Below are 15,076 nucleotides of genomic sequence, written 5' to 3' on the forward strand. Positions count from 1 at the left end.
GCTAGAAAACACAGCAGCTTGAGGAGGCACAACAGCTAGAAAACACAGCAGCTTAAAAAGCAGGCGCTAGAGAACACAGCAGCTTGAGGTGAACACCGCAGCTAGAGAACACAGCAGCTTGAGGAGAACACCGCAGCTAGAGAACACCGCAGCTAGAGAACACAGCAGCTTGAGAACACAGCAGCTTGAGGAGAACACCACAGCTAGAGAACACCACAGCTAGAGAACACAGCAGCTTGAGTAGAACACCACAGCTAGAGAACACCACAGCTAGAGAACACCACAGCTAGAGAACACTGCAGCTAGAGGAGAACACAGCAGCTAGAGGAGAACATCGCAGCTGGAGAACACAGCAGCTTGAGGAGAACACCACAGCTAGAGAACACCACAGCTAGAGAACACTGCAGCTAGAGGAGAACACAGCAGCTAGAGGAGAACATCGCAGCTGGAGAACACAGCAGCTTGAGGAGGCACAGCAGCTTGAGAACACAGTGGCTAGAGAACACAGCAGCTTGAGGAGGCACAGCAGCTAGAAAACACAGCAGCTTGAGGCACTGAGGAAGGGGGAGGGAAGCAGGGAGAAGGAATGAGAGTGTCACACAAGGGGAAGGTAGGGCACCTCTGACTCGCTCTGCTTCTTATTCCTCCCCCATTATCTACCACCTCCTCCATGCCAATCACGAGAAGAGCGTTTACCAATCCCTGTCCAGGGAATCTCCGCTAATCTCCTGCCACGCCATGGGCTTTCACCAAATAAACCCTCTCCTGCTTCACCTTCCAAAATCCAGGCTTGCTACCCACCGCCTCTCTTGTTGCGATATTTTCTCCCTTTTGTGTAACTGTCTTCCGGAGGCAGTTCAATTGCACTCTTCCCTGCAGGGCTTCAAGCAGGCGGTGCGCCACCTCTTAGCATTCCCATTCCCTACCTGAAATCTTTTCTAGCCCCATTAACCCTACCTAAGCCATCCCTCTTACTTGCAGGTTCATGGATTTCCTCCCTCTCTCCCTCTCCTATTTTACTGTTTGTTTCTCTTGCGTGACATGTTAAACTGTCCTTACTACGCCACCTCCAGCACACTGCTTTTTTAACCCTCCTTCACCTCGCTCTTCCATGAGGTTATATTTTGTATATAAAAAGAGAAGGTTAGGGAAAATGTAGAGAGAAAGGAAATTATGTTTTGATAATTTGGCATTCAGTAAGGAAATGGAAGAGGAAGTATATTGACTTAGCACGTAGTTGGGGTGGGGAGAGAAAGGCACAATCGTTTGTTTGTTTGTTTTTGTCACAATTTTCACTTTTTTGCGCGTGATCGATTGGTGGCACTTTATAAGATTGGAGTAACTTTTCAATAAAGCTTTCTCTTTTTGTGATTGTTAACTCCCATCAAAATGAGTATGGACAGGTGTCTTTTTAAAAACTGAATTGTCTTGCCACAATGTTTTGATTATGAATTGTTGGTACTTGGAATGCTATTAGATTCAGCTTTACCCTAAAAAACGTTTTCCCATGACGAAGTCTCACTTTTACAATGACATGCACGGAGGTGCTTAAGGTCTCGAGTTAGGGTAAATGACATCTTAGTTGATTTATTCTGAACATTTTGTGATTTTAAAAACAATATATTTCCATGGTTGAACTCGATGCGGTATGCACTACAAACCCATTTCTCGAGGGAAAATGTTTCGACAAAAATTTTCAACCTGACGTTTATGGTCAAACATTCTCGTTCAAGCTTTTCTCAGCATCCTTGGCAGTGTGGACTCAATTTTTGGTAAAATGGAAAAGTGTGGCTACATTGGACTTTCCAGAATTGTCAGAGCAGAGCAATTGGCCGTTCCCTGGACGCAAGGAAGGAATATAGTTGTCAGAGCACAGCTTTTGGCCCAAGTGAAACAGGAAAGCTACATTTGTCTGATTGGTCTTTGGCCCACCCAAGGTTTCAGTTCCGTTCTGCTAACCCCTGAGTTAAGCTTGAATTAGACCATGAGACTTCTCAGTAGTTTTATCCTTGTCCTGCCAAGCAGCTGCAGTTTCATGTATTACATCTCTTATTTCCACTGACAAAACTTCCGATGCCTCATTCATGGACTGTGGCAACAAGGTAAACTACTGCAGGCCAGAGCTGATGTTCAGGACCAAAAACGATATCTAGCACGATATCTCAAAAAGTTATGGACAGATTGTGACAAAACTTGGTGAACGAGTTGGTTAGGCGACAAAAACAGGCCAATTCGATTTTGGTTCAGGTCCGAATCCAGGTCTGGCCTATCAGTGGGATACAACACGTAAACTGTTTAATCTGGCAGAGGTATGTGCTCTACCGAATGCTGCTCTCTTTCTCGGTGCATACTTTCGGCCTGTGCTGTGGAAATGTCTTTAATGAAAATTGAGAACGAGCTATGAGGCAATTCCAGCTTGAGCTGAACATTCCCCTGTTATTCTTTGCATTCTCAGGCCTGTTCGCTGTGCCATGAACTTCAATGCAAACATGGAAGCTTTAGGCAGACGTCATCGATACTTTGTCAAGTACAAGGTTAGCATGTTTGTTTGTACCTGTGTTGGCATATTTTTCTACATACAGACTTGGCATTTAATATGGAATATATTTTTTGTGGGGGTGAACTTACTTTTCAAGGTGACTTAGAACCAAAAGTTCATTGGAATTATGTTGAAATTATTCGAGATTTTGTTAATGTGACCGTTAAAATAAACAAAAACCATATTTGACATTTCGAAGCAAATAAATTGATCCTCGAAAGTGATGTAAACTGATATCGAACTCAATTCACGGACAGTACTGTGTTAAACTTCTGTACGTTTTCCAGAAGTATCTCTATTTTGCACATTAGCCAAAAAAAATTTCCAACAAAAACAAACGCTAAATTATGACTGGGATTACGGACAGTAAAATTACAGTTCAGTACTTCGTGTAACCCCCACGAGCATTCAGGAGAGCACGTACACGTTGAGGCATGCTGTTCACGAGATTTGCCAAGGTTTGGACAGGAATCGCTTGCCATGCAGTGACAATAGTCTGCTGCAATTCACGCACAGAGGTCGGCTGCTGGTCCAAGTTGTCGATTTGATGCATTAATTCTGCCCACAAGTTCTCGATCGGATTCATATCCGGGGACATGGCAGGCCACTCCATATGCTCTACACCATGTTCAGCAAGAAAGTGTTGGATCATGCGAGCACGATGAGGCCGTGCATTGTCATCTTGGAAGACAAAGTTTCCTTGAAAGGCTGCACGAGCAAATGGAAGCAATGTTTCTTCCAGAATGACCCTGTACTTGAACTGGTTCAGGTTTCCATTCAGAACAACCAGGTCAGTTTTGCCCCCTGCATGAAAAGCAGCCCAAACGGTCACCCCACCACCTCCAGCTTGGACTCTTGGCACTATACAATCTTCGTTGTGGGCTTCATGCACTCGGACGCGGCCATCTTGACGATAGACCAGAAATCTAGACTCGTCACTGAAGGTCACGTGATTCCAGTGTCCTGGCTACCATTGACGGTACTCTCTGGCCCACTGCAATCGGCGCTGGCTGTGTTGTCTGGTCAGGCGTGGCTTTCTCAGGGGACGCCTGGCACGATAGCCTGCTTGAACCAGTCGTTGGTTGACTAGCCTTCTGGATACAGGCACATTTGTCAGTTGATGCCACTCAGCCCTACGCCGATTAGCTGACTTGGTACGGCCATTGCAGACTAACCGGTGCAGCTGGCGATCATCTCTCCCTGTGGTTCTGCGTGGATGTCCTGTCCTCGGTATTGGAGTAGGGACACCCCTCTGAGCATTTCATTTCAGGATCTTTGACACCTGACCTTGAGTGATGCCATACTGCCGAGCAATAGCACGCTGTTTCATGCCAGAATTTCGTAAAGCCACCACTCCATGATAAACAGCATTGTCAAGTTGACGGACCATCTCCAGAGGAAGCGGCAATAACTTTTGTAGACGTGCAGCAGTTGTTTTCCACTAATACAGAACGCAACAACCCTTGTATACCCGATTGTGAAGCCAATCGTCAAATGTACCTGTCCTTACATTTTGTCACGCCACCTGTGATATAATCCTGTTATTGACTTCTTGCTGCGAAAGACATTCAGTGACATGGTTCTTTCAACAAAGACATCACCGAAGGGTAAAAAAAACTCACCAGATTGATATACTGAGTTCAGAAAGTAAACCCGTCAAGAAAAAAATATATATTCCATATTAAATGCCAAGTCTGTACATATATATATATATTTTTTTCCTGCCATTTCATCGAAGTTTTGCAAATTTTCCTGCCAGCCGAAGCTAGCACTTGTCTGCTTCGAGATGGAACTTATATAACATGACCTTTGAGAGTGTCTTAAAACACTTTGGGCTGTCGTTTTATTCGGTAAATTATCATTCGCTGCTGTATAATTGTATGTTTCGGTGCTTTTAGTCAGGTTCACTATGTTTTTTCGTTCCAATTTTTTGGAGATTAGCAAAACTATACATTTTTGGAATATTCAGAGCATGAGGAATCCAAAAATTAATGTTGGCATTTGCGTTGACTCCTTTGCGAAAATGACACTCAGGACAGTGATGAAGATCTGTAAAAACATATTCCTGAACGGTATAGACATAGTAGATCCTGTGTATAGGACTTATAGTTCAATCTGATACTAACAAGGCTGCTTTCTTGCTTTATAAACCCATACCTATAACTTAAAAGGACTTGCAATATCATGTATTATGTAATACAGTTATATCACAAATATAAAGACAATGATTTCCAATTACCTTTGTTTGCTGCTTTTCTATAATCCTGAGAACTATTTTGAGGCCTTTATTGGATTCCTTGACCCAGAAAACATAGGATTAGCATATTTAATTAAGTTTCTAGGTTGACTAGAAGCCGAGATCGTGCAAAATATGTATTTTATGGCGGCCATTTTGAAAATCCAAAATCTGTGTCTGTGCAAATGCCAACATTGATTTTCGGATTCTCCATGCTCTGATTCCAAAAATGTACAGGTTTGCTAATCTCCCAAAATTTTGAACGAAATTATATTTGTTAACATAGTGAAACTGACTATTTATAATTTCCCCATTGTTTTAATTTCCCCATTGTTTTAATTTCCCCATTGTTTTAATTTCCCCATTGTTTTAATTCCCCCATTGTTTTAATTCCCCCATTGTTTTAATTTCCCCATTGTTTTAATTTCCCCATTGTTTTAATTCCCCCATTGTTTTAATTCCCCCATTGTTTTAATTCCCCAATTGTTTTAATTCCCCCATTGTTTTAATTCCCCCATTGTTTTAATTCCCCCATTGTTTTAATTCCCCCATTGTTTTAATTCCCCCATTGTTTTAATTCCCCCATTGTTTTGAATAACTCAGTTTGACTTTGCCCGAGATGTTATAAATTTCACACAAAACATGGATACCACGAAATAGGCCCATGCACGTGCTTGTATGTTCAGCATAAGTTTGTATGAACATTTTGCTTTGCCTTGTTTTGCATTCCTCCATTAACCAGAAGCAATGTTGAAATCCCAGGTTCAAATCCCATGGTGCTAATTTGACCATTGTGTGCTGATTGCCTTTTAATTTATGTGCAGGTTCCACCATGAGCCTTGGGTTACTGTGCATAAAAAAGTGAAATCTGTTTGCTTGCTTCGGTTTGCTTTGACACACCTTGACTCTGCTTGCAGGTGGGGTTCCATGAGGATGGTGAGCTGGCTGGTGTGATGATAACTTATTACTGTGACAATGGTTCTGCAAACATTGATACGGAGGCTGAAGAAGCACTTTTATTTGCTGATAATGGTATGGTTCTAAGATTGTTTTTGTAAAATGTCAAGTTTTTATGTCGTCATTGTATTATTTGAGGTTTTTTTTTTTCTGTTCCGGATTGAAGCTTACAAGTGTGCTAATTGGCACGTAATCCCCGTGGCTGTGAAAACGAACATCCCCAGCGCTACGTGGTGCAGATCTCCAGGTGAGGACCGCAAACTTATCTTCTTCTTATGCCCTGTCTATTTGGTCATGATGTAACTTTGCCTGTAGCAATGGAAGTTATTATACCCATTCCACATCACAGTCCCATCAAGGAACGTTGATTCGTCGGGCAGAGTGTCGATATTGTGGTTGATCGTGTCTGAATCCTCGCAGGCTCCGTTCCCCTAATCTTTGTGATGGAGACGATCATGGAGCACGTTGCTCGAGAGTTGGGGAATGATCCTGTGGAGGTGCGACGGCAGAACCTGTACAGGAAAGGAGACGTCACACCCAATGGCTTCCATCTCGACTACTGCAGTGTCCGGGATGTGTACAGCAGTGAGCTTGCGCCTCTCATTGTGACTCAATCGCCAAACTGCACTCGGTTCATCCTTCATGATGTACATTTGCCATGCGTGTAGTTGATTAACTGTCTAATTCCATATATTTGGTTAGTATGAAGGAAATTGTTTCCAACAAACTTGTGGACTATTGTGAAGCTAGCTGGCACTGATGAAGCACACACACACACACACACACACACACACACACACACTACAATTTTTCTCTTATGACTTTGCCAATTATTACTTTCCTGCATGTGAAGCTGCTTGCTGCTGATGGAATGGAAAATTGCAATGGCTTTGATGCACCTTTTTAGCTCGTCTACGCTGAAGTCGAGAAGAGCTGTTAAATTCGTATTGACGTCCAGTCAGTCAGTCAGTCAGTCCTTCCTTCCTTCCATCATTCATTCAGTGGGTCCATTAACATTTTACGTTTTGTCCCTACTCCTCCGAGGCGACTCAATGGATCGTTGTGAAACTCGTGTTACGTGCTCCTCCCCAACCCCCGGTCACGGTGTACCTCCGAGCCCCGAGAGGAGTCATGGCAGAAAGATGTGTTATTCTGTACGTCAAAGATCAATGGTGAAGCCACACCAATTGTTACCAACAAACAAATATTGTATTAAGATCACACAAGAATAACAGTACAACAACAATAGTAATCACTTGTACAACCAATATATATTTCCTATGATGGTACCATCAGGTTCGTACAATATAACTCACTGTGCTCCAAGTGAGCGAAAAGAAGAACATTCCGCAATGTCTCTATTCTGGCATCAAGCCCAAGTCAATCCACTCCAGCGATCGTCAGAATGATGTCCAATCGAGACCAGAATCTCGTTCGGATGGCAGTCACAGTCACGCGGCCAAAGCTGCGCAAAGGTGCCCTCAAGGCGACGGGCAAATCCAAAGGCGCCCTCCAGACAACTGGGAAATCACACCCTCGGGTATGGACGTTTCATGGCTCCAAACCGGCGAACCGCAGATTTACCTTCAAAATCCACGTTACACACACACACACACACACACACACACACCAGATAAACGTCTGGATGCGGTGAAAATGGTTGAAGCGATGCGCAAAGCGCACGAGTCAAAATGGCCGACGGCCCGTTCTCGAGGCGTAACGGCACGACGATGATTCTCCTCGGAATAAACCGCCAAAACCTGACACGCAGGTTGATCTGTCACAGCGATAACAACTCTGTCGCAAGAATCCCTTTCCCGGGAAACCCAAAGTTCGCTGGTGACCTCCGTTCGTCAACGTTTGCTCCAGACCTCGAAGCAGCTAGGCTTCTTCCCCGACTCACTCGCTCCACCTTCTCCTCCTCCTCTTCCTCTTCGTCGTCGTCCGGTTCCGGTTTCATTTAAAACATTGACTTTTTTACCTTTTGAAAATAGTAACCTCTATCTCCCTTAAACGACAACAATAATAGTACATGGAATCAAAAATATTTACAGTGGATGAAAACCACAACAACGGAAGTGACGAATCCGTAACACTCGGCATGATGATTCATGATGTATATGCACAAAAACTAATGGAGCCCCTTTTAAATTTCCATCTCGGTGGTGAGATAATTGTCAAATTAACTCAAAATGTAATCTGTTTGTCTGTCCATCACATATCGTGAGATTCCATCATCGATGTTTCCTCGTTATTTAATTTTAACCTCTTGATCCTCTTGAGATCAAATTAAATCAAGAGGTTAAATAATCATTATTTAATTTAACTTCTTAATTTAATTTGATCTTGATCATTACTCAATTTAATTTGATCTTGATCATTACTCCATTTAATATCTTGATTAAATTTTAATCTTTTAATGCCATTAATACTCTCTTGCTTTGAAGAACGGGACAGGAAGGAAGAGAGGAGGAGAGAGAATTGTGGTGGGGGCAGAGAGGGAACGGGGATAATCCTTTTCATCCGTTTTGGTTCCTTTTAGTCATTTTGCTCTTTTAGTCCTGTTATAAGACCCTTTGATACTTTGGACCCCTTTAGATTCAAGACCCTATCGACCCCAAAGTCCCGTAAGACCCTTTAGAACCCTAAGACCTGTTATGGTGGAAAGGGTTCTGAAGGGTCTTATGGTTATAAAGCATCTAAGACCTTTTAGAACCTTCAGATGCTTTAGAACTTTAAGACTCCTAAGAACTTTTAGACCAATTAGAACTCTAAAACCCCAAAGACCCTTTAGGACCCCAAGACCCTTTAGAACCCTAAGACTCTTTAGAACCCTAAGACCCGCTTAGAACTCTAAGACCCCAAGTCCCTCTATCACCTAATGCAGCATGACTACAAACGCCATCCATAAGGAGATGAGCATCTGTCCCACTTTGGACTACTCATTAATGGCTGCTATTGCTTTATTTCCATTGCGTGTGTGATTCAAAATGTTTGGAGCGATGCTATTTCAGAGATGCAGCGTGCTATTGACACACCATCTCACTATTGTTGGTTGTCCAACCTCGAGATTAAATTGTGTACTCTGCATGCACGAGACTTGTGTCATGGTTGTCATTTATGCAGAACTCTTGCAAATGGCGGATGTGACTAATAGGCAAGAGGACATCGAGCACTACAATGCATCCAACAGGTGGAAGAAGCGAGGCCTATCAGTTGTGCCAATAAAATATGGCATTGCTTGGAGTTTTGGGCACTTTCTCTGTGAGTAGTTACCTCCACCACCAAAGATCTGTCTGTCTGTCTATTATGTTTTCACCCCTGTCTGTCTATCTGTCTGTCTATTTGTCTGTCTGTGAGCAGGGTATCTCAAAACGTTGTGGACAAATTCAGTCAAATTTTGGGTGACAGGCTGGGTGTGTGACAAGGACGAACTGATTCGATTTTGATGAAGATCCAGATCCGGCCTTTCAATAAGATGAATGAATGATGAATGAATGATCGTTTTAAGGCCATTTTCCCCACTAGAGTGGGGGTTAGCCTTGCAGGCCCCATGACAATCATGGTTCCCTGTTTGAGGCAATGTTTTTATGGCCGGATGCCCTTCCTGACGCCAACCCTTAGTCACCTCTTACGATGTGCAGGGATACGGTGTACCTATTCTAAATCGGGGTACACACCGGGATCATTCATCCCAGCAAGCTGGTACTCAATTTTCCGACCTCGGAAGGATGACAGGCTGAGTCAACCCCCCTGGCGTTAATTCAGCAATCGATCGGGATTCGAAGCCGGCACCCTAACCGCTAAGCCAACACCAGGATAGGCCTTTCAATAGGATATAAACTGTTCAGACTGGTGGAGGTATGTGCACGACCGAGTGCCGTTATCGTTGTTTTTTTGTATTGGTCGGATGATCATTTGCTGAAATGTGATGCTCAAAGTTTGGTGGAAATGTTGATGCTAGAAAGGATGGTGGGTGTTGTAAAGAAAACATTAAAATAAGATAAAGGGGTGTAGAATGAACTTCCTCATGGCAAACTTGTGGGTTTTCCATCTCTTTCAGGTGCTGTTTCTATTTATGCTAATGATGGGACAATAACCATCTCTCATGGAGGAATTGAGTGTGGGCAAGGTATCAACACCAAGGTGCGTGAGCTGAAAAAGTGTGAGTGTGTGTGTGTGTGTGTGTGTGTGTGTGTGTGTGTGTGTGTGTGTGTGTGTGTGTGTGTGTGTGTGTGTATATATATTGGTGTGATTGCTTTTTGTCTTTCCCTTTGTAAAAAAGGCCTGTTAAATCAAATTCAACTTGGCAAATTTGTCACCCATTTATGGCAAGCATGATGTTTTTGGTGCAGTTGTGATGATGCACCTTGCATTTGGTGTGCTATGTTGCATATGTGAGTTTGTATACCTCTTTTAGTTTGGATGCGGGAGGATGTTCTTACACGGGATGGCCGTTTTCCTCGAGCATGTGTGGTTATAATTTATTTATTTTTCTTCCTCCAGGTGGCACAGGTTTGCGCCCATATCCTGGGAGTCCCCATGGAGATTGTATCTGTGGCACCAACGAGCACTCTCCTAAGCCCGAATGCACAGGCAACAGGTGGTAGCATCAGCAGCGAGCTTAACTGTTTGGTAAGGTGTTTTATTTATTTATTTGCTTATTTATTTTCATTTCACAGATTTTACTTTATTTGCAGCTTTCCACACACATTATGATGTGGAGCATCTCTTCTGAATAAGAACCTGACAGATTTGCTTTCGTTATTATCTTGAACAATGACAGCGCTATTTCTACACACCTAGGTCACTTTGTGTCGTTATACACGATTATTTCTCTCTTGGAACACGTTTCCCTGACCTCAGGTGCAGTCTGCCCGAACAGTGTGCATTAGGTGCATAAATTTTTGCTTTTTACTGAGTGCTCCGGCAAAAGGTTAATCGAAAGAATGCGTTAAAGGACGGGTTGTACCTGTCCAGACAAGACCCTTGACCTTTCTTACTAATGAGCTTTGGCATTTGCGTCCAGGATGGTCTTGTGATGGTGGTTTAAAGTACAAAAGTGCTTCTTCTTCTTTTTTCACTCTGTGTGACTCACTCACACCTCCCACTCATTCTTCAATATCTCTCACATCACCTGCTTTCTCATGTTTTTATGTCCCCCTGTTTGGCCATGCTAAAGGAAGGAAGAGGTGGCCGGGGCTTTGGAGGGGAGGAGTTTATATTGAGTTAACAAAACCATCGTTTTTGTTAGTCGTTCGGGAGATGGGCTTTTGCAATTGTGTATGTGTGTGTGTGTGTGTGTGTGTGTGTGTGTGGTTGCTAGTGTGCGTGTGCATGTACTGGCCATAACGTTTTTTTTTTAACCATTTGAGCTATGTCAAATTCTCAACAAAGCTTCATTATGAGAATATGGAGAAGGCAAATTAATAATCTGGTCAAAAGGTCAAAGGTCATCGTATATTTTCATCCAATTGACCTGAAATTTTAAGAATTTACATATTGGGACACTGATTTGGTTCACCAATCAAAAGCTAGAAGCTGATCGTTTTGGGTTTTTTTTTAGATCAAAAGGTCAAAGATCAAGGCTGCATAAAATAGTCAATTTTCATTTTGTATACTTCTTTTTTTGCTGTTTTCATCATGTTTAGCATAGAAAGAAGGAGAAGACATCCAAATGCTAGGCGGACGGACGCATACAGGCTTTGCATTTTCACATGCTTTCTAGTTCATGTTGAATATGCGAAAGGACAGCACTTTTTTAAAAAGACTGGCGAGATGTTTGTTTTTTAATCCTATTACTGAGCAACTCAATGGTAGCGCATTCTATTTGCACATGACCGAAACATCATTTTGAAGTCTCAGGTGAAAGAAAACATGGAGTATTTATTTATTTATTTATTTGTTTGTTTGTTTGTTTATTTATTTATTTATTTGTTTGTTTGTTTGTTTGTTTGTTTGTTTGTTTGTTTGATTTTTTTTTTTTTCATTTATTCATTTATTTGTTTATTCATTCATTCATTCATTCATTCATTTATTTATTCATTCATTCATTCATTGCCAAAGCTTCAGAAAGTTGTTTTTTTGTGTGTGTACAATGAATACATGGTCAGGGCTTGTTAAAGAACAAGAGCAGGATGGAATCCAACAAAATCAAAAAGGGGAAGCACCAATATCAGAGTAGAGAGTGAGAGTGAGATCAAGGGGAGGGGGAGAACGACATGTGGGGTGAACAAGCTGAATATAAGGTAAAACACTGCACACAAGCTTTAATTATTTGTTATTTTGTTTGTCTGATGCCAAAAGATGACCAGTGATGATTATGCTCTCACAAATTTATATTGTGTGGTTTAAATTCGACATTTGATAGGAAAGTTTATTTAAGAAAAGTCTTTGTTCAGGTTAACTTTTCAAGCATCCAGGTGGAATGTTACCATTTTCTTGTGCTCTTTTCATTTTTTTTTTTTTTTTTTCACTCTACTCTCGAGGGAATAACCCATAGTTGTATATACTGTACTTATAATTGGGATGTGGCAAATGAATACTGTACTGACAAGCAATTTACTAAATTTGTCATCTTTCTTTTATCACCTATTTTGATTAAGTGCACTCTCCATGTCCAGAATATCATGCCTGCAAAATGTAACTTGTTTCCTGGTGTCGTCACATCTTCATCACTTTATGGAGCGATCCTGCTTGTTTTCCAAGGACCAAACAATTTTTGGACTCGCCTGCACCCACCCCATTCATCCATCCATCTGCATGTAGATCTACGTTAACATAGATCATTCATTCTCAGATCTGCTCTAATCTATGTACTTTTTGTCACCACTCGGTCTTGTTCCATTGCGCATGGACTATATCTGCCATTTATGTGTGTTCCCTCTCTTTTACCTGTTGCATGTTTACTTGTGTTGCATGACTAATGTAGTGTTGTAATTGACGATGGAGTTGAGGGAGCAAGTTGGCAAGGCAGCTGAATTTTACCAGAAGGTTACGGATTGCACCTTTTGCCTTCATAATATTTTGCTAGTGAAAGTCCCAAAACAGTAACCTAATGGAGGACGGTGTTGGTGACTGCCCTCAAATATTAAAAAAGTTAAAATTTTCGGTAAACCTGTTGATCTGAACAGCAATTTTGTTATACCAAACAAGGTGCCCTTGAAGTATCGGGTGATGGCAGCCACAGGCTGTGCGCTTGGAGCACTGACCCGGGCGAAAACTAATGTGACTTTGGTCGTACCTGTCCAGGCAGTGCAGAACTGCTGTGATGAACTGAGACGGCTTATGGACCCTGTTCGGGAATCGCTTCCTCCAAACCCAACATGGCTGGAATTGGTAAAAGCCTGCTTTAACAAGAAGATCAACCTCAGAGCACAGCACTGGTATGGATGATTATGTTAACCCCACGTTGGGCCGCCCCAACGTGTTTGTTTTTATTTTTATTTGGTTGGCAATGTTTGTAATCTTTCGTGGTTTACAGGGTCTGCCAACAAAAATGGTTGTTTCAAAGGACTCCCTTCTCATTGAACACATTGGTATCATTGCAAATCCTCTGAACACGACTGTTTAACCATATGATGGTGTTTTCTGAGATTGGAAATGACTAAGTTGCTGTTTGGAGAAACCATATTCCTTTGGCTGTGTTGGTGTAAATTTGAGGCTTATTTATCTAATAGAAAGTATTGGCTGCATTGCGACATTGCATCGTCTATGAAAGTCTTTTATATATGAACCGTGTAAATTAAAAAACAAATTTGATGTATGTAGAATTATTGCATATTTTACTCGTTATCCAGCAGTGTGATTATCACCTTCGAAGCAATTAATAGATTTTCCGACAGCCTGGATTATCAGCTGGCCCCTGTTCTTCAGAGGCTTCGACTCTTTCACCACAGAACCTCTCCAAACAGTGGGTCTACAACCCTGGTCGTGGGTCTACATTACTGGGTTTACAACATCAGTTTTGTATCCAGATAGTCATTCAACCAGGCAATGCAACCCCGCTCTTCAAACCTTCTACTTGTAGCTTTACCTACAGATGTTTGCATTTCTTGCTAGAGGGTTTAATGTACAGGGTTCCAAAAAGACATGGCCAACATTTATTGTTACTGTATTTTGAACCACAAATGATGCTAAGACACCCTTTGGTTTATATGTTCCAGAAACCCATACAGTTTTGTGCACACCCTCAATACACTTCAATGTGAGCTCCATTTGTCACGCCAGGACATCGAGGCGGTACACGAGTTATTGCCTTGTTCGGCTCAGCATGTTTGCATCCACCAGTGCACATGCACCTGTGATCCGAGAACGAAAATCCTGCAGGTTTGCCACCTTGATGTTGTAGACATCTTTGACAAACCCCCACAGAAAAAAATCAAGGGGGTTTATGTCTGGTGATCGTGATGACCAGGCGGTTGGTCCGTCTCGGCCAATCCAGCAACCTGAACACTTTTCATTCAGGAAGGCTCGATCGACTAAGGCCCAATGAGGGGGAGCGCCGTCCTGTTGAAAAATGATATGAGGTTGCAGGTCTTCAATCTGTGGGAAGGCGAATCCTTCCAACATGTTCATGTAAATTATTGAGGTCACTGTAACCTCCAAAGAAAAACGGACCCACAAAGTTGTCATGCAGAAAGCCACACCACACATTGACATTTGGACTGTCACATGTGTTCAATGACCACGTGAGGGTTTTCAGAGCCCCAGATCCTCCCATTGTGCCGGTGGACCTTCCCCGATACATGAAAGCAAGCTTCGTCTGTGAACATGACCTTTTCAGGTAATCTTTGTCATCTTCTATGCGACTGAGCATTTCCAAGGCAAATGCCTTGCGTTTGGGTCCATCGTTTGGTTTGAGTTGCTGCAGAATCTGCACCTTGTAGGCATAAAGCTTCAGTCTTTTATGCAATATCCTGTGTACAGTGGTGGTTGGTAGTCCCAGTTTTCTGGATTCTCATTTGATTTTCTGGGACTTTGTTGAAATGATTCACACACTCGTTCAATGGCTACTGCACTTGTGCTTGGTCGACCAGTCAGCAAAATGAGTACCAGCTTGCATTGCATCAGCGGCACTGCCGTGCCCCCAGAAAATGATGCAGCCAAACTGCACCAGGCTGCATACAAACCAACACCAGGCAGTGGCTTAACCAAGCACGTCCATTTTGCTGACCACTGAATCAAGCTGTTATTGGTCTCCTACCCAGAGGGGATGATAGATTTGCTCTCTGTCTGTCCATCTCACCTGTTGTTTTCTGCACTTTTTTCCATTTCCTTTGACATATTCAACTGAAACTTGGTACATTGCTTTATTATGTACTAGCAACGGTACCCGCCCTGTG

The 15,076-nt window shown here is 42.5% G+C and overlaps 1 protein-coding gene across 3 annotated transcripts in view; it reads left to right on the forward strand.

The window, feature by feature from the left end:
* The window catches only part of LOC144892609 (uncharacterized), a 190,255-nt gene that overhangs the window by 150,556 nt on the left and 24,623 nt on the right, over positions 1-15,076 (forward strand). For all 3 annotated transcript variants that reach the window (XM_078779851.1, XM_078779850.1, XM_078779852.1), the window contains exons 19-26: positions 2,456-2,534; positions 5,693-5,807; positions 5,899-5,979; positions 6,153-6,317; positions 8,859-8,996; positions 9,796-9,878; positions 10,239-10,367; positions 12,984-13,117. In XM_078779851.1, the coding sequence (XP_078635977.1) occupies positions 2,456-2,534; positions 5,693-5,807; positions 5,899-5,979; positions 6,153-6,317; positions 8,859-8,996; positions 9,796-9,878; positions 10,239-10,367; positions 12,984-13,117 (924 nt within the window). The remainder of the gene's footprint in view (positions 1-2,455; positions 2,535-5,692; positions 5,808-5,898; positions 5,980-6,152; positions 6,318-8,858; positions 8,997-9,795; positions 9,879-10,238; positions 10,368-12,983; positions 13,118-15,076) is intronic.

This window comes from Myxine glutinosa, chromosome 6 (assembly GCF_964187855.1).
Source record: "Myxine glutinosa chromosome 6, kmMyxGlut1.1, whole genome shotgun sequence".
Classification (NCBI taxonomy): domain Eukaryota; kingdom Metazoa; phylum Chordata; class Myxini; order Myxiniformes; family Myxinidae; genus Myxine; species Myxine glutinosa.